Source organism: Serinus canaria, chromosome 3 (assembly GCF_022539315.1).
Source record: "Serinus canaria isolate serCan28SL12 chromosome 3, serCan2020, whole genome shotgun sequence".
In the NCBI taxonomy this organism is placed as follows: Eukaryota; Metazoa; Chordata; class Aves; order Passeriformes; family Fringillidae; genus Serinus; species Serinus canaria.
The window spans coordinates 34,399,530-34,426,458 of record NC_066316.1 but is presented as its reverse complement, the minus strand read 5'-3'; the positions used below and the strand labels follow the sequence as shown (position 1 = coordinate 34,426,458).

General features: G+C 37.1%; 1 protein-coding gene across 2 annotated transcripts; it reads left to right on the top strand.

Annotated features, from left to right (window-relative positions):
- The first annotated feature begins 722 nt into the window (after positions 1-722).
- FEZ2 (fasciculation and elongation protein zeta 2) lies at positions 723-26,929 on the top strand. Of its 2 annotated transcripts, XM_030235918.2 has the most exons (9): positions 723-1,013; positions 2,538-2,646; positions 5,680-5,796; positions 7,224-7,368; positions 10,002-10,273; positions 12,462-12,542; positions 16,296-16,371; positions 18,553-18,618; positions 24,789-26,929. In XM_030235918.2, the coding sequence occupies exons 1-9, from the start codon at positions 775-777 to the stop codon at positions 24,803-24,805; spliced, it is 1,122 nt and encodes a 373-aa protein (XP_030091778.1). In that variant the 5' UTR covers positions 723-774; the 3' UTR covers positions 24,806-26,929. The 2 variants fall into 2 exon arrangements, with proteins under 2 accessions (XP_030091778.1, XP_030091779.1); XM_030235919.2 differs by lacking the exon at positions 12,462-12,542 and having other exon boundaries at positions 726-1,013.

The window sequence follows — 26,929 nt, the reverse complement described above, 5'->3', positions numbered from 1 at the left end:
TTTATCAGTCTGTCATAATCCTGAGTAGGACAGGATGCAAATCCTTTCAATGACCTCAGTGGCACTCCAAGGCTTAACTAGGAATGCATTTTCCACTTGCAGTACTGCCAAACATCAAGTAGAAAGAAAATAAAAAGAAACTCAAAGTGAATCAGGAAATTAAGCTGAGAAGACTGCTGGTACATACTTTAGTATATCAAAAAACCACGGCTTCTCAAAAAAAATAAAATCTAAAAAAAAGCCCATCCTAAGCTACTGCACGTAAGGGCACAATACAAATGGGCACGGGAGTCACAGCACTCCTAAGAAAAGGTATCTCCAAAGCTTAAATTCTTGCGTACTAGGTGACTGAACGGAGGCATCAATCACAGTAAAAAACAAATTATAACAAAAGTACTGCAAATACTCCTACTATGGCAGAGGAACTGGGTGATCTTTAAAGGTCCCTTCGAACTCAAACCATGCTACGCCTGCCCCTCCTGCCCCATGAGCCGCCCCTGCTCGGAGCGGAGCTGTGAGTCAGTACGGACACCGCTGAGCGCGGCTCTGCGATCGCTGTCTCAGCGCAGCCCAGCCCGGCCCTGTCTAGCCCGGTTCTGCGATCGCTGCCTCAGCGCAGCCCGGCCCGGCCCGGCTCTGCGATCGCTGCCTCAGCCCAGCCCAGCCCGGCCCTGCCCGGCCCGGCTCTGCGATCGCTGCCTCAGCCGGGCCCCGCCCGCCGCGCGCCTCCGGGAGCGCGCACCGCCGGGAGCGCGCAGCGCCGCGTCCCCAGCTATGGCGGCGGCGGCGGCGACCTCGCAGCGAGACCCGGGCGATTGGCAGGACTTCTCGGGATTTCAGCCCTCCGCGGGGAGCGGCCCCGAGGCTGCCTGCGACAAGGGCGGCTGGGGCGGCGGGGATCTCGGGGCGAAGCTGTCCCTCTGCTTCGAGCCCCCGCAGGCCCGGGCTGGCGGCGGCGAGAGCCGCGTTCCGCTGCGGCCGCTCACGGAGCAGAGCGCTCTGCAGGACGACGAGTGAGTGCGGGCCGGGGGGCGCGGAGAGGGAGCCGGGGGAGGCCCGGCCCGGCCTGAGCGCACAGCGCGGCCCGCCAGCCCTGTCCTTCGAGAGCGCTGCCCCTGGGCCTTGCGGAGCCCAGCGGGGCTTGTGGGCTGCGGGAGCCGAGCCTTTCCCCGCCCCGGGGCTGCCGCTGGGAGCCGCCGGGCCTCGGCAAGGGGGCGCGTTCGGCCGCCGCGGCGCGGGTTTGACCGGGAGCCCTCCGGCTTTATCCCACTGACTGCCAGGGAAGCGTGTGAGCATCCCGGAGCTTCTTACCCCGCCGAGCTAGCGAGAAGTACTTGTTCTGAAGTGCAGTGACCGTGGTTAGTGTTTGTTTAGCTTCATGAAAAGTGTCCGCTGTCTTACTGCTTGAGTTTAAACACGGAAAGTGCAGAAAGCAGGTGAAAAACAAAATTGCAGCTGCAACTGCGATAATTGTTCGGAGTTTTTTTCCCGGAGGAACAGAGCCTTTCTGGGCCTTGCTGCTGTACAGTTTTTAACATTATTTTACAATAATGTTTCTTATTTTATAGGGAATTTAGTCAGCTTATCTTATTAAAAATACCGCTGTCTTACTTTAAGGTAACTCAGCTGTCTCTCTATTCTTCTTAGAGAAGAATAAAATAAAGCCTTTTAGCAAAATACTAGATCAGTGGTGTAAACAGTGAGGTAAGTTCAGTGAACCATGAATCACGCTGGGCAGTGATGAGGCTCTGTCTGCCCTTCTGTGTCTGCCTCGGCCTTTCCTCTGACCTCCTGTGAGCCTTAGCTAGGCAACCATTCCAAACATCCACCCACAGCACAGCGCCTGGAGGCAGGGCTCGGCTGGGGACTTGAGGAAGCAGCCTCCTCATGGAGCTGCTGTGGTTAAAGACTGAGCTGCTTCACCAGCCTGGGTCTGTGTGTGCAAGCCTCAGGTCTGCATAGGCCAGCCTCCAGGACAGCCGGAGAGGATGCACACTCTAGATACAGTAAAGACTGACCGAGGACAAGAGTGGTGGGCTGAGCTAGGCAGGAGTACTCCCAGAAAAAAAATCAGTTCTTCCAAAATTTTAGTCTGATCTGTGCGTTTTCATTATTCTGTGATAAATGGAAAGGAAAAAAATTGGCTCAGAATTTGCTACTCAGCCTCTGCTGAACAACATTAGGATTGTAATTTATAGCTCAGCTCAAATTTCATTGACGGAAAGGCTCATCCACCCCCAGAAAAGATTTTGAGTATAGTTACATAATTAGTATAGAAGCTGTGTCTTCATGTATTGTTTCATTCACTTCTGTGCATATATTTTTGCTTTAAAAGGGAAATAACTTACATTTATCAAAAAACATTTTCTCATAGCTTTAAAACACTAAAAATATTTTCAGTAACTTGCAGATGAATATTTAAGGAGGAAAATACAGTTACTGATGGAGATACATGATCATTAGGAATATAGTTATTGCTGATTCAGTTGCTGCTTGTTTTGAGGTCTGCATTTTTGTTCCTTTATTCTTTTCTTCAGGATTTGGAATGCCTTGACTGATAATTATGGTAATGTGATGCCAGTTGACTGGAAATCTTCCCATACCAGAGCTTTGCACTTGCCAACACTGAATCTTTCAGAAAAAGGGGTAAGTTCTGATCAGCAGAAGTACCCTCATTGGACCTTTGCTACTCAAATGTTTGCATTTGTATAAAAGAATGTTGTTTTTAAGTGTCTGAAAATATTTGTAGTACTTGCCATTATACATGAGAGCTTTTCAAAAATCAAGGAACCACTGATGTATGTTTCTATCACCCTGGGCTGGAATAATGCAGGGTTAGTTTTAGATGACTCTTCATTAGAGCCAGAGCATGATAGAAAAAAATGTAAAATGAGAAAGTGTTTCACATAAAATCTTTCGGCTGTATGATTCATGTTGAACACTGGTCTGGGTAAGGGAAGAAAAGAGGCAGGAGTACTCTGATTTAATAAATCCAGTGAGGACTTCCCAAAGTTCATCTAATTCCACAGTCAAATGGCTTCTTTAACAAGAAAGGTGGCCCAGGAGATGCTGAATTGCAAGAGCTTGTTTTGTTTTCCTTATTTAAGAGTTAGAATAGTTCTCTGGGGTGGGAACAGGTAATTAAGAGCTTCAGAGAGGTTTATAGAAAGGGTTGTCCTCTGATGATCTTAAAAGTGGATTAAAACACTTCGGGAAGAAAAGCTGGGAGGAATCCCCATCTCACAGGTTTTCTGAGGAAATTAGTGGCTTATCTTTTAAACATAGGGAAGTTTGGTTTTGTTGTTAAAATATCTGAGTGTGTAACCTGAGAATTGGGTTGTAATGCTTTGGCATCTGCCAAAGATAATTGATTATTATTAGATAATCAACAGATGCTTTTTACTGTGACAGGAGCAAAGATTTTTCTGCTGAAGAAGATACTTCGGGGTTTAGTAGAGGAAGGTGCAAATTTGGAACTCATTTTCTTGATTTCAGTCTCATGGTTATCCCTTGAATTTGACTTGTGTTTTTTCTAATTTTTTTTTTGAGTCCTTGTTCAGATTTATAAATGGTTTTGGAGTAATTAAATTCTTACATTTTAACTAAAAGTACAACCCTGCCATGCTGTGACCTTGTGCCAGGGAAAAATGGACTGCAAGACTAATGAATTTCTTGATAAAGAACTAAGTATAGTACATAAGAAAATGTTTCATTTAGTTTTTATAAGTTACTTGCAGGAAGTTATGAAGAAAGTACATAAAAATGTGTAAAGTGGTGTTGCTGCCAGTAGAGAGAAAACCAGTTCATGGATTAAATGTATCTGAATTTTTTTCAGCTTTCACTCCACATGGAATGCCTTCTGATGTGTAAAGGCTGTGGAGAGTGTTTGACATACTTTTCTTCTGCTGCTTTGTGTTCAGCAGTATTGCTGGATATGTGACAGCACATATGGACCAGCTAGTATCTTGTTTTATCTTCCTTACAATGAAAGCTAACAGCTAAGCAACACTTCCATGATGTGTTTGAAACTAATAACATGCTACCAAAATTGTGCAGAAAGCATTTCTCCTCCTGTTTTAGTAGGGAAAGATATCAGGTCAATAAGGCTGATTCATCTGATCTTGGTTCCTTCACGTGACAGTCTGTGCACACTTTTATACATCTCTGACAGTGAAAGAAGTAGCTGGTTGGAAGTTGTGTGCACAATGGTCTGAGGAATGGGATTGTGCAATTCCTTGGTTTTTTTGTTTTTGCTAGATTGCTTTTAAATGGCTCATTCCCTGGTAGCAGGAGGACAGGAGGCATGGAGTGTGGCTGGGTGGAAAGCCAGGTGTTCCTTTTAGTCCTGGTTTCAGCTGATGCCATTTTTGGTGGTTTATTAGTCTGTATTATCAAAATGTTTTCAAAGGTCTCTCAAAATGTTTCTGGAGATGTCAGGAGTGAAAGCAGATCTCCTTTTAGATAAACTGTTATGCTTGCTTACTGTGCCATCATTGTTGTATCCTATTGCATGGAAAGATACTTGAGGACAGCAGACATTTTAAAATGCCAAATTGGAGTGTATCTGTGTAGTAGGTGAAGAGAGAGTCATAGTGGAGCCTTGTCACTGCACAGTTACTGGAATTCAGATTGTGGAAAAAAGTGGACATTTGACTTCATTTTGAGGGCTGAAGAAGTGCAAATTGTGTGCTTATCCCTGCAGGGGAGCTATCCGGGGATATTGGTTGCAGGTTCAAAATGAATCTGTAAACTATTAAGGTTTCTGAAGAAATGGAGAAAATTGGAGGAATTGCAAGAAAATTTGAAAACTGCTATTGAGAGACTAAGGACTTTGTACTGCCCATCATGATGCTTGTAAATTAGCCCAAAGATCACTTAAAACAGTTGAGCTCAAATGGCAGATGTTGGGCATTGCAGCTTTGAGGGGCTTTTCTAGGCTGGAATCTAGTAATAGACAAAGTACAGAAACAATTTGGTAAATAAACCAGGATATATCACTGTGTGAGAGTGAAATATACCTGACTTATTAAGGAGGGGACTTAGGTCTGTTAGTGTATTTATATCTTTGGTTTGAAAGGAGAAATATCCTTTGGTGGTGTATATATGGGAACAATGTTACTTCTCTTTCGTTCTGAAAAGACCCTGAGATATTCAATGGCCCATTTTTTTTAAATAACCTGGGGTGATACCAGTGTTCTGGTATCACAATTCAGGATCAACTCTTCTCAGCTTTTTTCCATGTCTTTTATGATGTGATGAAATGGAACCATAAAAGCACTTAAAGTAAGAGGTTTGTGTAACATTAGGCATAATAGTCAAGTTTTTCACCCCACATAGACATTTGCCAATCTTCAGTTAATGTTTAAGTATTTCCTTGACAGCCTCCCATGTAGATGTCTGCATCAGTGTGTGTATATGGTCTTTGTACATGGACATTATTTAACGACATTAAAGATTGACAACTGTTTTAACTTTGTCTAGTTGCAGTTTTGATTTCATTTTCCAGGCTATTTGACAGAAAGAACTATTGATTGCATTATTATGGGCCAAGATTCAGTTTCATTCTTAAAATTCAGTGATAGTTCCCCATTTGTTTGTTGTAGTTTACATGCATTTTATACCCTCACATTACGAGTGTGTATATATATTTATATAAATGCACCTTTTCATGCTTTTTAGGTAAATGACAACTTGAACCTTGACTTGTCAGATGATGAAGAGCTGAGAGAACAATTGGATATGCATTCTATCATTGTTTCCTGCATCAATGAAGAGCCACTCTTTACAGCAGAACAGGTAAAGTCTTCAGCAAAGACAGTGTTGTTGGTGTAGAATGGTTTTTCAGTCTGTTATTATTTTTTGTTGTTGTTCTTGTCTTTCACTGTAGCTGAGCTTCTTGGTTATTCTTTGTTTAGGGTTTTAATAATGTGGGAGATAAAACTACATCATTCAGATATGAAAAGTGTTTCAGTACTTCACATGAGGTTGATAGTCCAGGGTCCTTGAAATCTGTGTGTATTTCTTACCATGAATTAGTCAGGAATGCTACTAAATTAAATATATGTGTAAAAAGCAAAAATATTTTCAGAATCTTAGTGGTATTGTAGAGTTTGTAGCTTTCCAGCATAACTGTGTGGCCGTTCGTAGTTTCACAGGGCTTTGCTGTTAGCAAGAATTCTTTGAAGGTTTTGCCTAACATGAGGGCAGATCAGTGTTTCTGCTATTAAGATTTCAAATTACTTGGTATCTAAAATCTTCAAATCCATGGATTTACTTCAGTTATCTTGAAAATTGCTCTTCTGAGTAAGGTTAATGAGAGTAAGGTCTATTAAGATCCTGCTTTAGTAAGCAAACAAATAATCTATTTTGTTGTTGCTTAAATGGTTAAGCAGTGGTTAAGCTGTGAACTCTGATGAACACGGTTATTAATAGTACAGGAGACAGGACTGCTTGAACTGCCTCAGCTCTTTTTTACTGTGGGTTAGATCTCAACACTGACTACAGCCTTTAAACTTCTAAAAGTTGCTGTGGTATTTATTCCAATATCTAGTTGATGCTTTAGCCTGTAGAAATGTAATCATTTACGTGATGTAAAGTTAGCTATCTATGCGCAGAATTTCTGTTGTCATACTTTTTGTCTGGCTCAGGTCTTATGCCCAGGGATGCAAATCAGCTTTAGGTTATGGTGGATCGTGTGAGAAGTTCAAAAAACTTTTCACAAGCACAGTAGATTTTCAGGCTGTTTAGAAAGCTTTTTGGTTTTTCAGAGAGTTTTTGGTGACTTTTTCTTTGTTGTTTTTGTGTGTTTTCATTTTGTAAGTTTCTGGTTGGAGGAGGGAGGGGTGTTTGTTTTACATAGAGAATTGTGGTGAAATAAGGAGTGGAGGAGGTAATTGATTTTTGTTTTTGTGTCTTCCTTCAACTGAATATTCAGGAAAGATACTCCTTAGCTTAAAGCTTACTCTTTAATTTAGTTCTCTTAAGCAGAATCAAAACCTTCATATAGAAATGACCCCATAGTTTCAGCACACTTCTTGTTATGCCATCACCAGTTTACTGTTACAAGGTGTGATTATTCTCAGAGAGCAAGGATGGGGAGAAAATGTCAGTATGATTTTATTGTTCCTCTTCCATCTAGTCTTGGTGGACGTTTCATCCAACTTTGCTTCAAATTGCAAGCTCTTCATGTAGGAGAATTTCATAAGGGTTTTCATTTTTCAAAGGTGATTGAAGAAATAGAGGAAATGATGCAGGAATCACCTGATCCAGAAGATGATGAAACACCCACCCAATCAGATCGGCTCTCTATACTTTCCCAGGAAATTCAGACCCTCAAGAGATCCAGTACAAACAACAGCTATGAAGAGAGTAAGTGGTATTTATTTAGCATTTTTGCTCTTACTTAATGAAAATAATTTAAACGGTAAGTTTGCCATGTGTTTGATTCTTAGCAAGTCCTTCTTATGAAATATCTGCATTCAAAAAATATTTTCAAAATGTTCTGAAATAATAGCCTAGATTTAGTGCATAGAGGACTTACCTTTGTCAGCTTTCTTATGACTAAAAACAAAAATAAGACTTTATAGAATTTAAATTTAAAGCAAATATTCTGAAGGTTGGTACATTGGAATGAGATTCCTTCATGGGTGAAATGATAAGTTGGTCATTTTTTATTAAACTTCATTATTTTCTGTAAAGTGAGACACTTTCTTGATGCCAGGATGCTGTTTAAGATCAGCTAAAGCTCTTGAAAGCTATTCAGTAAATAAAGCTTACCATGCCTTTGGTACAGTTTCAGTCATTGGAACATACCTTGATAGACAGTAACACAAAAGTAAGGCAACCATTTCTTTTTTGCCCCACAAGGACCATGCATATTTTTCGGTCCTCCCTTTCCATTCCACTTTGGAAAGCTTAAGAGTGAAAAATATCCTTTGTATCTTCTACTCAAATCATCTGTGCTTCCCTATACAAAAGCAAAGGAGAAATTAGATTCATACTTAAATTGTAGTAGGTTGAATTGCATGTAAAAAAACCTGTGACTAATCAGTTTTGTGATGGAAAATTTTGTTTAATCTTTACATTTGTCAACATGAATTCTAGAAGGTGGTAGTGACACAAAGAATATTTGATAGATGATCTTTCTGCTCTGGTCTTTCTTTAAAAGTTTGGTGCTCTCTTTCCTATAGTCTGGATTAACAATACAAACTCCGTAGAAGATTCAGAAAACTGGCCGACCTCTTGTGGCATGACTTAGAGTTTCTGCTACATTTCAGATTTATAGAAGAGATTCCAACCATGAAAATGGTCTCTTAACTGTCTCAACACATAAATTTCAGGAATGTTTCTGAAAGCAAAATGTATTGTGTTCAGCAGGGCTTCCTGGTTTTCTGACAGTTCCATATGTCTTAAGGTTTGGAGCTAATCAAGCTTGCTCGGTATTTCATATCATGTCAATTTTGCTTTGCCTCAGGAGTCCATCTTGTCTGTTGCATCTTTACAGTTTAAAGGTCAGTCTCGACCAAATAGTGCCTTGAGTTACTTTGGCAGATAATTTAACTTTGCTTCAGCAGTTTCTGAGAATCTGTTTTCATGTCTTTCAGATCACTATTTTATTAAAAACTCTACCTATTTTTAGTGTGTGAAGGTGCTTCAGAATTAGTGTGCATCTCTCTGAAATTTTTACAGGTTTTTCCTAGGAACTCTGGTTTTCATAGGATAGATCAGAGATTTTCATTCATTTAGGATTCAGAGCAGGAAATCACTTCTATTTACTTTCTTCTTGGATAGGAAAAGACATACATTAAGGTAGTCCAAAAATAAAGCTCTGGTTACACAAGTGAGTTCCTCAGCCTACCAAGTTTCAGTCCCTCTAGTCTTCTGCATTTGAATTGCTCTGTCTCCTCTCACGTGCTAAATTAGCTGAGGATTTCCTATGTAGCCCTTTCAAGACTTTGATAACGGCAACTGATCTGTCATCAGTCAGGATTGCAGTTGGGTAACCTACACCCGTGGTTTTAGAACAATTGGTTTATAGTCTGTGAAGCTGGTTCTTAAGTGTTGGGACTCACAGGTGCCCTCTCTCAGTATTGTTACAGTGTTGAACAGAGTTTAAGGCCTAAGCTACCTGGAAAAACTGTGGCTCCTTGACACAGAATTGTCTTAACAGATTTCATTGCCTTCTCTTCAGTTAAGTAAGTGACAAGGAGCTTTTTCCAACCAATTTTCCCTGCTGTAATTGAAGAGAAAAAATTCACATTTCACTTACTACCTTTGATGCTTCTAAGAGCTACACTTTTTTGTAGTTTGTGGCCTTATTTGTATTTTTCAACACTTGTCTGTAGGTGCTTTCCCTTAGTATTCTTGTAGACAAGATAGTAACTAGACTAATTCAATGAAATTAACTAATTGCAAGCATCTATGCAGTGTCCTTAAACAGATTGTATCTGTCAGTGTAATCAGGACTAGCTGTTTCAAGTGCCAAATAAGATTATGTTCTTTGACACAGCAGCTGCTGGGACTTGCCAGCTCTCTAGGCGTGTCAGATCTAAACTAGAACAGAAAGCAGTCCTCAAAGATCTACTTTCTTTTAACCCAAGCAAGCCTCAAAACATTTTCTTGGTCATAATTGCACTATATGTAGTGCATCACCCAGTAGTTCAGAAAATATGAAGCCCCTTTTCCTTTGAACAGTGAGTGCAGAGGAAACTAATAGTAAATAGTTGTGTCGGAAGTCAAGCACTTACTTCAGCTTGCAGCATAAACTACCAACACATTCTTCATATTTTCAGATTATCCCCGATTTCTCAGAAATAAGAAGAAAATTTAACTATTTTATTGTTGATGTGTTTACTCCTTTAGGAATATTGCTTTGTTCTACGTGGTTTTAAAACTAAATTTTTTGTTTTGAGAAATTTCAGAGTACATTTTTCTTTTAACTCCCACAAGTTTACTCATGCTTAAAATCTTGACATATTACTTTTTATATGAACTATTTGTAGGAGTCAAAAGATTGTCTGTTGCTGAATTAAATGAACTGCTAGAAGAAATTGAGACTGCTATTAAGGATTATTCTGAGGAACTGGTACAGCAGCTGGCTCTACGAGATGAGCTGGAGTTTGAGAAGGAAGTGAAAAACAGCTTCATTTCTGTCCTCATTGAAGTACAAAACAAACAGCGAGAACACAAAGAAACAGCAAAGAAGAAAAAGAAGCTGAAAAATGGTAGTAGTCCTCAGAATGGCAAACAAGAAAGAGGTCATATGCCTGGAACAGTAAGAAAATTTTTACAAGTCTTTATACATTTAAAATTTTTTGTTGGTTTTTTTCCACTATGGGAAGCAATACTCCTAGATTATATTAAGATACCTGATACTCCTGCTTCCATGCCTTCTTTCACAAACAAGGCTTAAGCTTTTCCTGATGAGAATTTTTTTCCACAGGGTCATATATTTTACTCTTCTCATATTCAGAAAATATTTTTTTACCTGTTTGCAAATCAGCCTAGGACTAGCATACCTTTCTTGCAAAAAATACTGTCTTTGGATGCACTGCTCTGCATTCTGTTGTCAGTAGGCAAGTTCATTTATGTGTTTGGTTTCACTGTGTGAATTTTAGTATGCGTTAGTCTTGTAGGAAATTCAGTACTATTCTAGTTGTACAGATATTTATTGATCATGCTGGTTTCTAGGTAGGAAAAAAGTGTATTTCTTACCCTGGATCTCCTAATCTGTGACAAAGTTACTACATTCAACAGGAGACAGGAAGGAGGCCGAAGTGTAGTGCATGTGTACAGGGAGGAGATAATTTGTTTTATTCTTTACAGAACATAGCAACAAAAGGAAAAAGGTCTTTCAAGTAGAGTTGGATACGAGGAGTCAAATAACAAAAGAAATCAGGTTATTAGCTTGTCAATGTAATTTTTTCTTTCTTATCTGTCTAGTATAATCTCAAATTACTTAAGCTTTCTAAGAGGGATTGAACAGACTAGCTCACTGGTGAGACTGTAGCTGCATATGTGTGATTCCTCTGAAAACAGATTTCACTGTCATCAAGGACAGATTTGAGAGCCCTCTCCCAGAACGAGGTGCAAGGTTCCAGGTTCCTTTCTTCAACAGTCTTTTCTTTCCTTTTTTTTTTTTTTTTTTTTTTCATTTGGAAGTGCTGTGAATGGGCATACAGATAGTATGTTCTTGTAGCTTTATGAAGACTGAGTTTCTATTAATAAATAATGGTTATTGGTTAACTGTTAATACTGGTTATTTTGTTAACTGTAATGAAATCTCATTTAAATTCAAAGATTGGAAGTAGAGTTAAATTGTCATACTCTTAAGAAAATTAATTTTCTTGTAGATACTATAACTGAATATAAAAAAAACCCCGGGTGTTTTGAGTTTTTTGTCCTTGATACCATCTTTGGGTAAATCAGTTTCTTAGACTTTTAAACTTCTACCTCTTTCATAAGGGGAAACTGGGGAGCAGTTAAAAATATTCAGGGCTTGAAGATACCAGTTCCTTCAACTACGATATCTTAAAAGAGTTAAGATGGCTTTGGCAAAATATATGACTTTACTGACCTTGTGTGCTTTAGAACATAAAATAATGCTGTATTCCAGCACATTTTATTTCCCTCACATGAATAAATACTTTCAGATAAACATGCTGAGGTGTGCTCATCATAGTGCCCTGTGTCAGCAGCTTGGCTGTTTCTTCTTTTTGTGTTCATGTCCCTTGCTGATTTTATATCACATGCTAAACATCAGTACTGTTTTGATTTTGATTTTCTTTTACTTCACCACCAAGTTAAAAGGATTACAAAGTTCAAGGAAAAATGTGTAGTTGGATTATGTACTGCTTTTTCTTTACTTGGATTCCATGATTCCATTCAATGGAGCTTGAAATCAATATGGGTTTATTGTGTATATTTTATGATATTACAGAAAGTAGGAAATACTAATTGTTATTTCTATCATGGAAAAGGAAGCATGAAAGCATAAAAAGTTTTAAAGAGGTGGAGCTGAAAAGGACTACCTCTGAACAGTGTTTCTTGTACATGCTTAGAATCTAAAAAATTGGTGTCAATAGTGTCTCTAAACATGCACTGTTCAAACACAAAGGCTAGAGGGGATTTTACAGTGACCAGAACTTTGAAAAATGCTATTTTTTTACACTTTGAAATGAAACAGCCATAAAAGGCAAGTCTCAATTAGCAGGCCTGCATTGTAAAGATTTTGTTTGAATAAAAGTTGGTGTAGAAATACTGCTTAACTGCCATTATAAGGTTTGCTTTTTAATTAAAAAAATTAAGTAGGTGAGTGAAGAAGTAGAAGTGTGCTGAAATACACCTTGGAGCTTGTCTTTGCCATTTGTCTTTCATAGTCTTGATGAATGCTGATTAATAGTCTTCTGAACTTTTCTCTGTGCCTTTTTTTTGTCTTTCTGCTGTGTTTTCACTACTTTTAGCGCTTCAGCATGGAAGGGATCTCAAATGTCATACAGAATGGCTTCCGCCACACGTTTGGAAACTCGAGTGGAGAGAAACAGGTGCTGGGCTATCTTCTCCCTTTTTTCTCATTCTTTGCCTGCACTTTTGGTAGGAGTGAGATCTTGAAAATTGACAGTAGCTGAAGATAAATGCTGAGACAGGAAAAAACGGGATGAAAAGCTGGAATTTCTGCTTCTCTTCCTCAGGTTTCTGATCAGCCTATGGTCTCTTTCTTTCCTCAGCAGTTCAAGAGATTCGAGACTTGATACCCTGATGCACTGAGCTAATAACCTGTATTTCTTACCCCAGACTAAAATGCATGCTTTAGATATGTTGCATGTCTGAAAAAATCTAATAACCAGTCAAAGAATATGTATCAGGTTAGATGTAGTGTTTCAGCCTTCAGCATTAGCAACTTGCATAATGAAAAAAGGTTTTGTTTTTTCTTCAAATGTTCAAAGCTGATACGTCTAAAAACAGAGTAACACCTGGACAATGTGTAGACTGTACCCTTTTGCCTTTGAAAACTGCATGATTTTAAAAGTGGCAAAACATGGGCACTGCAGATTACTGATATAAAATACAGGTATTGTAGGCAACTTTGCGTCTTTTAGTTGTTTATTTAAATACTGAAATGTAAAGCAGAGACAGCTTCAGTGGGCATTATACAGGTGTTGTGTGTACCTTGGAAGCAAGATTCTTATGCCTTATTTCAAAGTAATAACTTGCCTGCTGTTTCGGATCTGTACTATGTATTTTATTAACTGCATTCTGAATTTTAGTGAACTGCTAATGCTTATGCTGTTTAGTCTTTTGGCAGAGTACAAAATATTGGCATTTCACATTCTTTAATGTGTACCCACTATTTTAGTTTATGCAGTTTTGTCAGAGGAGTCCATTAGAGTTATTTTTTTTCCTGGTGAGAAGTCCATTGAGGCAATAAATTGACTGGTACTTTAGAAGTCAAGGCTGATTAGGCTTTTGTCTGGAAGATGAGTGTTGTATCCTGCAGAGGAGTTTAGAAGGTAAAACAACTCCTCTCAAGTCATTCTAATCATAAGGCTAGAAATCAAAGGCTTGCCTGCTTTCTCAGGCAAAGTATATGTATGAGATTTTATGAATACATTGATCCAGTTATTTGTTTGTCCTCAGTTTTGAGGATCTTGAACACATGCACAAAGTTTACCTAACAAGACTTTTTATCACTCTCTGTTATCACACTACTAGTAAAGCTGTACCTGTATGCTGTTTTGTTTTTGTTTTTTTTTCCCTTGACTATCTTAACCATAAATTACAGCTGTTTATGCCTATATCTTTAGATATTTTACATGTCATATATTTTCATAACGTGAGCTTATCTAGCTGTGCCACCCCATCATACTTTTGGTTAAAAGACTTTCACTGCCTCCCATATAGATGTAAGTAGCATAATCATTTGTTAAAATGATTGAATAACTCTTCCAGTCATTTTTTGAGTTAATTTACTAATGTTATTCTTCATGTTGATCATACTTTTCTCCTGATTTATCTTTTTCTATATCCTCACAGATATAGAAAACCCCTTAGGGAGTTTTAGATTCCTCTACTTGTATCTTAAAGCAAGTCATGGAAGTAATATGAGTTTAAAATTAAATGTAGGGTAGAAAGTAGAAAAGATACTAGCTCTGTTATGAATTATGCCTGGAAATCCATTTTTCTATGGCATTTGTTTTCTGTTTGGGAGGGTTTTGTTTGATTAGGATTTTTTGCCTCATAGTGGGTACTTCCCTTTTTAAAGTCTTAGTCCCATTTTCTGTGCATGTGTTTGAAACATAAGTAAAAATTACTTAAGAGATTTTCACCATGTAAAGAGAAACTTCCAGTAGGAACTCCCTGTTCCTATCTGGTAATGTAGTCAAAAAAAGACATTGAAATGTTGGTAGCTCTTTCTGGGATCATATTTCCAGAAGAAAATTCAAGACAATCATCTTCATTTTGATTTTCAGGCATATCAAACACTTTTCATAGGTGATGAAAAATTGCAGTGGGAATTGCTGCTTTATCATGTCATCAAATCTGCTTCAAAAATTTAGAGGTCACAGCAGATTTAACACTTGGTCTTGTCAGTAAACTACACTTCAGTCACTCCTTCATTCTTTTCATAATATGTTATCTTCACACAGCAATTCAGGAAATGAGTTTCTTTAGTGCTGTTATAGAGACTGATTGTTACAGCTGCAAAGTTGATGAGTAGAAGGAAAGTATTTCTGGAAACTAAGAAATTCCTTTTTTTGTTTTTAATTTCTGCTGTTAGAGAGGAAAAATGGAAGGTGAAGTTTACAGGAGAAGGGAAACGAGGTTAGTTGATAATTGGTACAGTGAAATATCCTCGTGTTTTATTATCCGGGTAAAGGGTAGAATGCCACGTAGTTCTGAAGGCTGGAAAAGACAGCCAGAAATCTGATTTCTTTGTTAGTAGATCCACTTTCATCTCTGCCATTGGCAGATTCAGCAGACTGATATTTAGCTGTAGATTCTCGTAATTTATTAAGAGCACAATTTTATTAAGAGCACAATTCTCTGGTGATACTTGGTTACATCTCCTGGAAAAGAAATTGAAAATGGATTGTTTCCTGAGGAGCATTGCATACTTTTCTGTGCTGTGCTGAGTGAACATGAAAAAATGCCAAGAGAAAAGGGAGGGAGGAAGCACCCTGTGCTTGCAGAAGGTGTTGGGGAGGTGTCAGCACCACCTGTACAGTTGGTTCAGTGCTGCTGAGCTGAGTCTGTTTGGCTTTTAGGCAGGTGTTGGCGGTTGGGTGTGAGTTGCGTGATCCTGCTGCAAACACGGCAGTGGTTACAGTGGCGTGTGGCAGCCCTCAGCCTCCCCTTGCCAAGTGCAGCTCTTCACCATAGGCTGAGTTACACCTGGCTCTCACTGAAGGGCTGTTACCAAGGGGAGGAGGAGACCTTGTACCTTGTTTTAACGTGTTCTCTGCTCGTTGCCTGGAGAACTATGTAGCTGTCAAGCTGAATGAGACATTGAGGGTTACGTTACTTTGCCTGCTGCCTTGTAGCTGTGAAACCAGAATAAAGTTCCTCTTTAATTCTTAAAAATTGATTTGAGGGAACTTTCAGGAAGCTTTTCCATTGGGGAAAATTCCAGCTATTTTAGTACTTTTGTAATTCTGACCTCTTTAAGGAGGATATGCATTCATATAGGCTGCAAAGTAAGGTGTTGCCTATAATGCATGTAATATAAGACCCAACAGGGTTACATCAAGAATTTGAAAATTATTCCTAGTTGCACTTCAGGTATGAAAATCTTGAAAGATTTAAGAAATTTTGTAGTATTTTGTTTGGTTTTTTTAAGCAGACAAGAATTAAAGATTTCAATAAATAAAATTAAAAAGGAGTTGGTTTGAAACTGTCTATTAGCAGACCTACTATGAAAACAAATAATTTTGAATTCCGTATTCTGGGGTATTATGTTTCATAAGGCTTGCCTTGTTCTTTTTGGTTGGAAGTGTGTAACAGCAGAAGGTGAAAGCCATCTGTTTCCATTTTCACCTAACTGGGACAGCATCATTTTCTTTGCAGGGGAGACAGTTAGCTGCATGACTTCTAGTAGCCACATAATTTGGAAAAAAAAACCAAAGAAACTTGGCTTCTGTGATAAAAAGCTCTGAGATGGAAAGGTAGAATCTTAATCTGTTTTGAAATATGATTTTTTGTAGTTAGCAATTTCAATTGCTACAATTTTTACAAAATAGAATGCAAACAACAAAGTTGCATGAAAGGACTATCAAGTAACTCTGTTTTTCATTTGACAGTACTTGACAACCGTCATTCCTTATGAGAAGAAAAACGGACCCCCATCTGTTGAAGACCTTCAAACATTAACCAAAAGTGAGCATATGAAATCCCCCTGATCCTTTCCTCATTGTATGTCCAGTTGTGGCTGCTCAAAGCCAGTGAATCCATCCAGTTCTCTCTTCCCTCTTACCCTAGGGCATGTCTGTAAAGATGCATGATTTTAACCATAGATTTTGGCCAGCTTGTTTCCTGAGCCTTCATGTTAGCTTTGTTTCCTAGCTGCTGTCTGAAGCCCTGAAGGCCAGAAACCTGCATGTATCAGGAAGTCAGTGTTCCCATGTTTTGATGTTGGTTGCATATCCTGAAATCTGGTCTTACAGTGCCTGATACATCCCTGTTTGTTTACATTTGCTGTGCTTTACTGAGGTTATTGCAATGACTTCGACAAAATGGAGTGGATGTCAAGAAACTTAGAACTAGTTCCATGATGATTGCACTTAATTGCCTTTAAGATAGCCTGCTTCTCTCTGTGGTTTTGGTGGGTAGGTTTTGTTGTTAATAAATTTTGATAATTAGGAATTCCAAACCAAACACAGTTTTGACAATGCTTTGAATTCCCTGTTCTACACATCTTTTTTAGGTCAGATCCTCAAAATTATTACAAGTTCTAAGTCCTCTAGTTGTTAGATTTCATTGGGCTTTTTTTAAAATTCTAATTTGCAAGAAATCAAGGTTGTATTTAAAAAAATACTTATTAAGGTGGTTTAATACAAGAAAGCATCTCTAGAAGTCAATAGCATCTCCTTCATTGGACATTTATAGGAACAGTTTAAAAATAGGTGGTAGACTGCATCAATGCATTTGATCAGGCTTCAGTGGAGAATCTCACTGTGTCTTTAAGGTGATTTTCAGAGCAGTTCTGTGATTCCACAGGTGCTGAGGGGTGGTAAAAGGCTCAGTGGTTGTTTTCTGGAAAGAGAAAATTAATATTATATAAATTCCAGAGTAAATGAAATGTTTAAGCAGGAATTAATGTTTCCTTTATTTTTCTACAGTAGGCAGCCTTAGGTGTTGATTCGTACTTACTTTGTGACAAAGGATTTCTCATTTTATGTTTATTTTTGCCATGAAATTTTATCCTCTTGCAATATTTAAATTTCACTTGACACGATGAAGCACGTGTTAAAGCCTCTTGAAAACATTTTGTGTTGTTTAATGGTTTATTAAAAAAATGTCTTGCCCAAATGCATCGTAAAGAGTATTAACAATATTGATTTCTGTGGGCTGGTTGGAACTTGATCCTGTGAGTCATTTGCAGGTTTGTGACTCACTGTGTCTGCTGTTGTTAAGGCAGGCAGTAAAGCAGAAATTTAGGATTGTTCAGTTGATTTTCCTTTCAAAGCTCTGTATTATTCCAGAGTTATGAACATTAATGTCTTACTTCGGTGTAAAAATGGAAATAAAATACTTGTTATAATTTGAGTTCAGAGTCTCATATGAAGAATTTGGAGTTTATTAAATACTGCTTTTCAGTAGAATTTTGAATTTTTGCTTCTTTCAGTCATGTCCTAAGTGTTTATAAATAGTCTTTGTTTTTCTTTATGTGGTCACAGACAAGTTTATGTGTCCAGTAAAGCTTGTCCATTCCTTCTTCAGAAACAGGCAAGATGGACAAGATCTACTCATGTATGTCACAAAATGGCATTTTTGCATTATTGTAAGTTAATGCTAAATTAAGTAATGTAGCTAAGATTTTTTGAACTTGAAGCAGATAACATTCAACATTTCAGGGAGGGGAAAAAGTACCACTAGCATTTCCATAGAATCATTCACAGCATTTTTCCATTTGGTGTAATGATCAAAGATATTAAGTAATGGAGCATACTTTTCTGTCCTGAGATTCCAGCTTACCAATGAGATTTCCAGCTTATCTGTTGTTAGCATACTTTAGTTTTTGGATATCACGACTTCCTTCTGGTGAGAATCTTTTATAGGGAAGAGGTGCTCTTTGTTTTTATGACTGATGAATTTTACTGTAGTAATAACCACATGAAATGGGACTCTGGCATTCAGAAACTGTGGAGCTCAGTGAGAATTACAGAAGTGAAAGGTGGAGAGGATGTGATATCTCATTGTATCTTTTCATCTTTCACTTAAGAGATTTCTTACATCTCGTAGAAGTATCTCTATGAGTAGTTGGAACTGCTCCAAGGTATTTGTTTTATGTGTTGTGTTTCATTTATGACTAAATATCTGATTTTTTTTCATTTTTAGTTCTGCATGCCATGAAAGAGGATAGTGAGAAAGTGCCAAGCTTGTTAACAGACTATATTTTAAAGGGTGAGTATGCTTCTCAGCAGGGATTTTATTTGATTCTAAATTAACTTGATTGACTTACAGTGTGTGTCTGAAAATAGTGATCCTACACCTTTCATGAATTTTGTTGCCTTTCAATCAAACATAGCTCTCATTTATGTTCTGTTTTGTCCATAGCATTCTGAGGTACAGTTCATACATAAAATATGTTTATTTTGTTTGTGTTAGTAAAATACAGCCAACTGCTGAATGACATCAGCAGGAGCAAAGGAGTCTGGCTCATGAAGTGAAATGGGTATAGTTAAAATCTTCCACTGCGCAGTTTTTTCAGTAACTGGAACTCAGACTATGCATGGTACTTAAGCATTTGCTATGCAAAGTGCTTACAGTTTCATTTCAAGTGTTACCTTCTGATCAATAATAGAAAGTATTTATTTTACTTATTATACCTTTTTCAGATATTGTTTTATAAGTTTTTGTATGAGTCATTTATTTTCCAGTCTTACACATTGATTGTGTTAAAAGAATGTCAGACATTAAAAAATACTGCTTGCATTAGTTTTAAAGGAGTTGTTCCAGATAGTTTCCAGGTTGTTAAATTACTTTAAAATGTTTTTCATCTGACTTCATTTTTGCCTACATCTTGCTAATGTTTTTTTCTTACTTAATTCTTGGCATATGATACCATTTTCTTAAGTGTTTAAAGTTTAGCAAATGCATGAAACTCCCAAGATCTCAATACCTGTACAGAAAGATGATGGGTGCCATTTTGTTTGCCACCAAAATATTTATAATACTCTGCTTTTCATATGCTGCAAAAGTTTTTCTCTTCTTTTGATATCATGCATTCTAAATATCGTCTTGTTTTCAAATATATTGTCTTTTGACTTCACTCACTCCATATGACTTTTATTTCTCACATAAACTTACAGTCACTCTCAGAAGCTCATCTCACAGATACTTTAAAGTACTTTCAGGTTTGAGTTATGGATGACATGTAGTGTGCTGTCACTTCAGAAAATCTGAAAAAGGACACTCAATATTCTGGAAGCTCCAAGAGTCTTCTTGTTGAAGGAGATCCATTTCTAAGTTTTGTGTAGGGTACATACAATAAGAATGCAGAGATCCTTTCAGTTGATTCCTTTGATTTTTCCATTGTTTTACATATTCTTTCTAAAAATTCTTCCTAAATTAGACAGATGTGTTTGCGTGTGAGCGGTGTAGGATCATGATCAAGGTTCTTTTTAGTGTTGATGTAGAACTACTAAACCGTAGTTCTGTGAAGCAGAATCCTTGACCCAATGGGTGGAACTCTTGTCAGTAATTAAAACTTTTTGCTCTTCATAATACATCTGGTGGTAAGTGACTGGATCTAACAGTGCTTTTCACAGCTCTTATTTTTAGATGTAGCTACCCAGAAGAACTTTCAGATTACTGGGATATCAAGGAGAAATTGACAGCTTAGAGAAATGGAGAAATCCTTTTTAAAAGCAAAGAAGGCTTATAAAGGTAGATTACCTGAACATAGGAGAGGATGAGCTAGGAAGCTTGAACTGAAGTTCCTTCCTGCCTCTTGTATGCTCATTACCTGAAAATCACCAAGGATGTTCTACTAGTGAGATGCAACACTTGCAAAAACATCATGCATTGAGTGTCTCGGATCAAGCAGGTCATCCGTCATACGCAAACACGGTTACCTCTAAACTGTGAAACACAGATTGTGGGAACATGAAGAGTAATCACTCACATCACTTGTAGTGAAAGGAAAAGTCAGTTTCCCTCCATCTACCACTTCCTTAGTGAACAGGACCAAGCCTTTCTTCATCCTGTGAGGGTTTGTGTGTTCAGTGGCGGATAGTTGTGAGTGCAGAGCTAGTGCGCATTTTCAGTATAGCCTTAACTAAGATTTATATGCTATGTTGACATTATGTTAAATATTTATAACTCAGCTAACAGTGTTACCTTGTACTGTAGATTTATTCTGTGGCATAGACAAAGTCTCCCAGTTGTTTCTGAAGTTGTAACCTACTGTTCTTTTTCTGCCACTAAAAGTTCTGGCCTGAAACTCTTGCAAGGCTTTATTGGTACAAAATACTCCCAGACACCAGTCTATTGTCTGGACATTATCTTTAAAGCTTGTTACAAGGAGATTGGTTGAATTCTTTACAACCACTTAGATCAACTTTCAGCCGAGCTTTAATACCTGAAATTCTAACCTGTTTTTTAAATTCCAAAAAAAAAGGGTGACCTTCTTTTTGAGGATTCTGCTCTTTTCACTGTAAAGATTAAAAGTGTCTTGGCAAGGTAAAAATCTTTAAGAAGATTTAGGGTTTAAATTTGTTTCCTGAAAGAAGTCCTGGACCCAGCGGTATAATCCATATGGTGTAGTGGTAATTGTATTCATTTTACACTGAATGGATTTTATTGCTTTTTCTTAAGCTTTAATCAAGAAATAGAACTTTGAAATGTGTGAATTATATCACCAAAGGTACTTGGTTCTGTTAAAGTCTGTTAAGTACATGTTCCTTTGAGGATCCTTTTTTTCCAGTCTTGCAACAAAAAAAGCAGACGGTAAATTACTTTTGAAATTAGGATATGTGTTGCTTATGTGTTGCTTTATGGGAAATCCAGTTTGGCATATGACTGCACAGAGGTAAAACCTTTTTTCAAACTTTGTATTCTGTTTTATAGAGCAGAAAAAATAAATCTTAAAAACATGCTCATGATTATTTTTTTAAAGCAGCACTGTCTTGCTATTCTGTGGTATGTAAAAAATTAGGATAGCAGTCTTATGTGGGTGCTATAGCTGTCCACAGAATTATTAACAGACTTGCCCAGATACCTGTGGTCACTGTTGAAAAGTTACTTAAATTGTTCAGAAGCAAAAACTGAAGAAAAAAATGTCAGGAAAAAGATTATTGCCAAAGTATTGTTTGTGCACTGTAAAGGAACAAATAGAAGAATGCTGTGAACATGAAAAGGTGAATGGAGCCATAAGATTGAGCATAATTGTTGATGCAACACGAAATCTTACCACATGACTGGTGTTCTGAGGATAGCAAAATAAGTTTATATTTTCTCTGAATTCCAGTGTGTTTTGTAGAATTTAAAATTCTGTGTAATCTTTATTATCGTGAACTAAATGGCCAATAATTCTGAAATTTGGATTGTGTAGGAAGACAGCAACCCCCTCTGTGTATGCTAATACTCACAATCTTCATTTAATAATGATTGGGTAAGGTTGTTTGGACAACACTGGAACTTGAAGGACAGTTCTGCAGCCAGATCTGCTTCTGACTTTCTGTGTTACCATGAATCATTCTTGGATTTTTTTTTTCATAACTAGCTAATCCTTCTGAAGTGCTGGAAGTGGAAATCTTCAAAACATGGTGTGTGCAAATCCAGTGTAATAAAGAAATTAAAAAGAATAACTGAAGCCATTTCATGTTAGGGGATAAAACCACCTCTATATGCATTTCTCAGTAGGAATATTAGTTTTGAAATTATTTCTGGTGCTTGCTTTCTTTAAAGCATCTTCTTTTCCCAATTTCTACTGCCCCCTTGTGTCCCCCAAAATGTTTAAAAAATGTCATCATTTTCCTTGTCAGGCTTAAGTCCCTCTTTCCAGGGGTCATTTAGCTCTCCCCTGGGTCTTTTCTGTAAGGAATATCTTCTCAAAGGTAAGTATCCCAAAGCCAGACTAAGTACATACTCTGAGAAGAGTCTGGTACAGTGTAGCAGCTTATTTTCTCCTGTTCGTGTTGCTCTTATTGCAGCCGAAATTATTTTCAAGGGAATATTTTTCCTTTTGTGAGGTTGTGTTTGATTTTACTTTTCAGTGAACATTTCTATCCTGAACCTAACAATAATGAAAGGGAATTAGTGATTTGCTTTGCAAGGGAGTTCTTCTCCCACTAGCATATGACTTATATTATATTTTATAGATTTAGAATTAAAATAGGTGGTAACATGAAATTGATCAGCATTTGCAATTGTGTATAATTTTTTCTGAAAGTATTTTAATATACCAATATTGTTATTATATTTTATCACTAGGAGTCATGAAGGAGAAACTGGGATTTGAAAAAGGGTAGGGGAATGAATTTACTGACAGGGAAAGAAATACCAAACCAAGACTGAAATTCTTTATCTTAGAAAGCACACTTCTGGACTGAAGCTGGCAGCTTAGTAAGGTCACAGTATTTAAATGCTGTTTGTTCTCATCTTTCTATTGACCTTTTTTGATGGTTGAACTACTAGAATGTGATTTGAAAACTCTGTGCTTATGTTCATTGAAAGACCTAAATAAGCTAAGTTTTTAGTGCACAAGTTAAGCTGTAAAGCAGATGGAGATATTTGTGTCATACCTTGGGTTTAGGTGTTGCAACAGTAGTAAGTACTATATCCTTTGATGAAAGTGTGTTTGCATGGACAGTGCTCATTGAATTTTTACTTTCTTTTTAAAGCTTTCAGTCTTTCTTCTTGTGTGTATAATGTAATGACTTTCTGCATAACGATTAATTTGCCAAGTGCAATAATGCAAGTGGTATTTTATATATATTATAAAATTTAATATTATATTATTAGTATTATGTATATTATATATAGTGTAGTTGCATCTGTAATCTTTGCAGTATAGAAGTTTAGGTTGCTTTCTGAAGAAAATGACTCTGTGCAGTTGCTTGCCTCTTCAGTGTCGCAAGTAGTAATTGCCAATTTCAACCCTACAAGACAGAAGCAGGTGTTGTGGGAGTAACAGAAATACTGTAGGGAACAGCATCTAGGTAGGAGAGGGACTGGAGCTGCTGTTTGCATTGAGCTGGTGTGGCTGTTCCCTTGACAAGCCAACATCTCCTCAGGTCTGATGCATTCACCTGCTTGAATGCCCGTACAGGGGCTCCTGCTTCTTTGGGGGCATGAGAACACGGAGAGGGCCTGCTGGGATGGACTTCACAGCAGGTTTAAAGTAGAAGCTGAGGACAGCATTGTAGGAAGAGGAATTACCTTGTTTTATTGCTATATGGGTAGTGAAGAATATCTGACAAAATCTGCTGGAAGCAAGAGTTCCTTAATTTAGCTACTTCCAGGACAAATCAATGATACATATGAAATGATAACCAGTGTATGCACAGAATTAAGTATTAGGGTACGTTGTCTGGTATCATATATAGACATGTTATTTCAAGATTACTTTTTAACTTCCAGTTTTTACAAAATTTGAAGATTTAGCTTTGTGTACAAGGATAATACTTACATAACTATTATATAAAATACATAAGTATGTACTTACAGCTGAAATTATTTCCTTTGAAATCAGATGTGCTATTACAGTAAATTTTATAAGATGTATTTACTGCTAAGCTTTGTGTTCTTTTCCAATTGTCCTCAAACAGTAATTGTGACAAAAATAGAGTACTAAAAATAATGCTGTGCATTAGTAAAATGCATGAAGTGTCTAGTATTGTTTTCTTCTTTTTTCTGAATGTAGATGTCGTGAAAGCAGAAAAATTGCCCGTCTTTCTCCTTGCTATTTCATACCTGATCTTTCAAGTAAAAACTTATAATTTATTTTGTTTTAATGAAGCAAGTGTTTGCACCTTGTTCTAATTTTAAATTATGCAAGTATTTCAGATAATGAAAATATTTATTTTCTTGCCTTTGAAGTTTTTGTTTAATTGTTACACCTGACTTCTTTATTTGCTTTTGTGTTGTGCTAGCATTGGTTTGAAAGCTGGATTGCTCTGAGGTTTGTGTCTTACATTGAAGCAGGAATGAGAAACACGTGAAGGACATGTCTTATCTTGCCACTGTGTGATTCTAGTACCCACACCAGAATTAGAAAGTAGAGTTAGAATCTCAAAATGTCAGTGCATATTTTTAAAATATAACTGCATGCATCACCTGTTATTTAATGTTCTCTTTTCTGATATAACACTTTAAAAAGCACTGTTTAAGACATGACCTTTAGTTAACTCATTTCTGGATAATACTAGTTAAAGATAGTGGGTTGTGTCACTTCATTACCTTTTGAGAGAGGCTGAGAACTTAATTGCCAGTTTCAGTTGATTACTAGATTTGACTGTGCTACTAATAGGGTAGAATCCAACATTTAAATATTTTAGTATATGCATTACATTTTTATGCAGATCAACTTCACTGATATTTATCAATGTGTATTTGTGGTTTTTTTGCAGTTCTGTGTCCTACATGAAGAGGGCTGCCTTTCAGAATTAGCCATGCTCCTTTCTGTGATGAGAAGCTTTCCTTGGATATAACTCATAGTATTTTTTCATTTGGTACTATACCTAAAGCAGTATTCATTTACCTCCTCCATGTGTGTGGATTTTCTGATCCTATAGTAAGTCATCTGGGCATGACAACTCATCCAGTTTAATTTAATAGTGCAATGAACTGGAGCAGGGAACAAACGTTGTACAGTTTTACTTGCATTGTTCTGACTTTTTAAAGTCTATTTTTTCATTGTATAGCATGTAGTAAAACCTCCTGCACATTTTGTTGTTGGAAGGAAAGGTAAACTTTGAACAGTGTAAATAAAATAAGCTTCATTTCAAGGAATCCATATTTAAAAGCATCCTTAATTCCTAAACAAAGATGAAAAAATTATCTTAGTCAGACTTGGAATTTAAGACTCAAGTGAGTTCTCCAGGACACTCCAGAAAGGTGATTGTGAAAGTCAGCAATCAACACTGCTTTGTATTCAACAGATTTGTTCATAGATTAACAAATCCCGATTTCTTGGTTTGACATAAGTAATTGTGTGTTACTTGTTCTTGGTATTAACACAAACATCTGACTAATATTTCATGTTTGGTTTTATTTTAATTGATAATGTTCATGTGGCTTAGATATTCTCCCATATTGCTGCTATAATTTTACTGGTTTTAAAAGATGTTTTATCTTAATGAAAAGGCTTCAATATATAAACATTTTAAAAGGCAGTATCTTTTTAAAAATACGTGTACAGTTTGAAAAACTTGCACATGGCTTCCAAGTTAGTATTACCTTGAGATGCTTGTTGTTATGTATCTCTGAATTTTGCTACAAATATATCTTGTAAATTGATGCACTGTCTCTTCTGTGATGATGTACCTGCATTCAAACAGATGAGAATGTATTTTATAAATCCTGTAAAAGAAATGTACCCCAACTTTGTATACTTGTCACAAGTAATTTGCCAGCCTAAAAGATGAGATTGAAATGTAAGGAGTACTAATTTAAAAAACAAAACCCAAAAAACCTACTTTTTTCTAGGTTGAATTCCTATTGATTCTTAATCCAGATGTATATACTGAATATCTGAAGGCGTTGGAATATGAGGTTCTAAAGAGATAACTACATGTGTTTTCTTCTGTATTTTCCCATCTAAATTCTTCAGGGGTTTTGTTAGGTAAAGAGAAATTCTATCCTGAGTAGCTTGCATTATCTTTAATGTTCAACTGTATCATCTTCACCGAATACTATTTTGATCAGTAAAACAACATGGTTTGAAGATAGTTCTCATCATGTTTTTCGGGTTTTTTTTTTTCCTCAAGGCCTCAATATTTTTGTCTTTTGTGCCTTCATCAGCTTAAAATTCTTTTTCTCCTCCCTCTCTCCCACTTGACCACCAATGTATACTTGCCAGCCTGCTCAGGAATAAATAGATCCTCTCCATAAGTGTGGCATATGTGAAGAAGTTTTTTTGTTGCTTTATTTTAATTCATTTGTGGTTTCTCTAAAAAGAAAGCAGCCATTTATTTCTGTAGCTGGTGTGTTATAAATTCATTATGGCATGCTTTTTGTGTAGAAATTCTTGATGTTGACTGTTGATGCCTGGAAATGGGCAAAGGGGATGACCCTGCTTTATTTTAAAAACAGTGCACGTGTGAAACCCACCATGTCTCTGTGTGAGATTATTCAGAGGTGCTTCAATCTCCTGATGAGGCTTGAAGTAACAAGATGGAACAAATTGAAACAACAACAATTAAGAGAAGAGTAAAAAATTATAAAAAAAGGAAAACAACAAAAAAACTTCTGTCAGAGTTAATGTTACTCATAACAAATCTTGGATGACTTAAAGTCACAAACTACTAAAAATAATGAAATTGGAAATAAAGACCAGAAACAGCTTTAGTGAGCTAAGCATCTGCTTGGGAATTTCATGCCTCTCATCAGACTAAACAAGGTTTCATTATGAAAATTACCTGTTTACCTTGTATGCATTGAACAACAACTGCCAAATATGGCAAGTATTATGTGTATACCTATATATGTACATAAACAGATCTCAAAACATTTGAATAAAAAGAACCATGCTAATCTGCTTTTCTGTTGA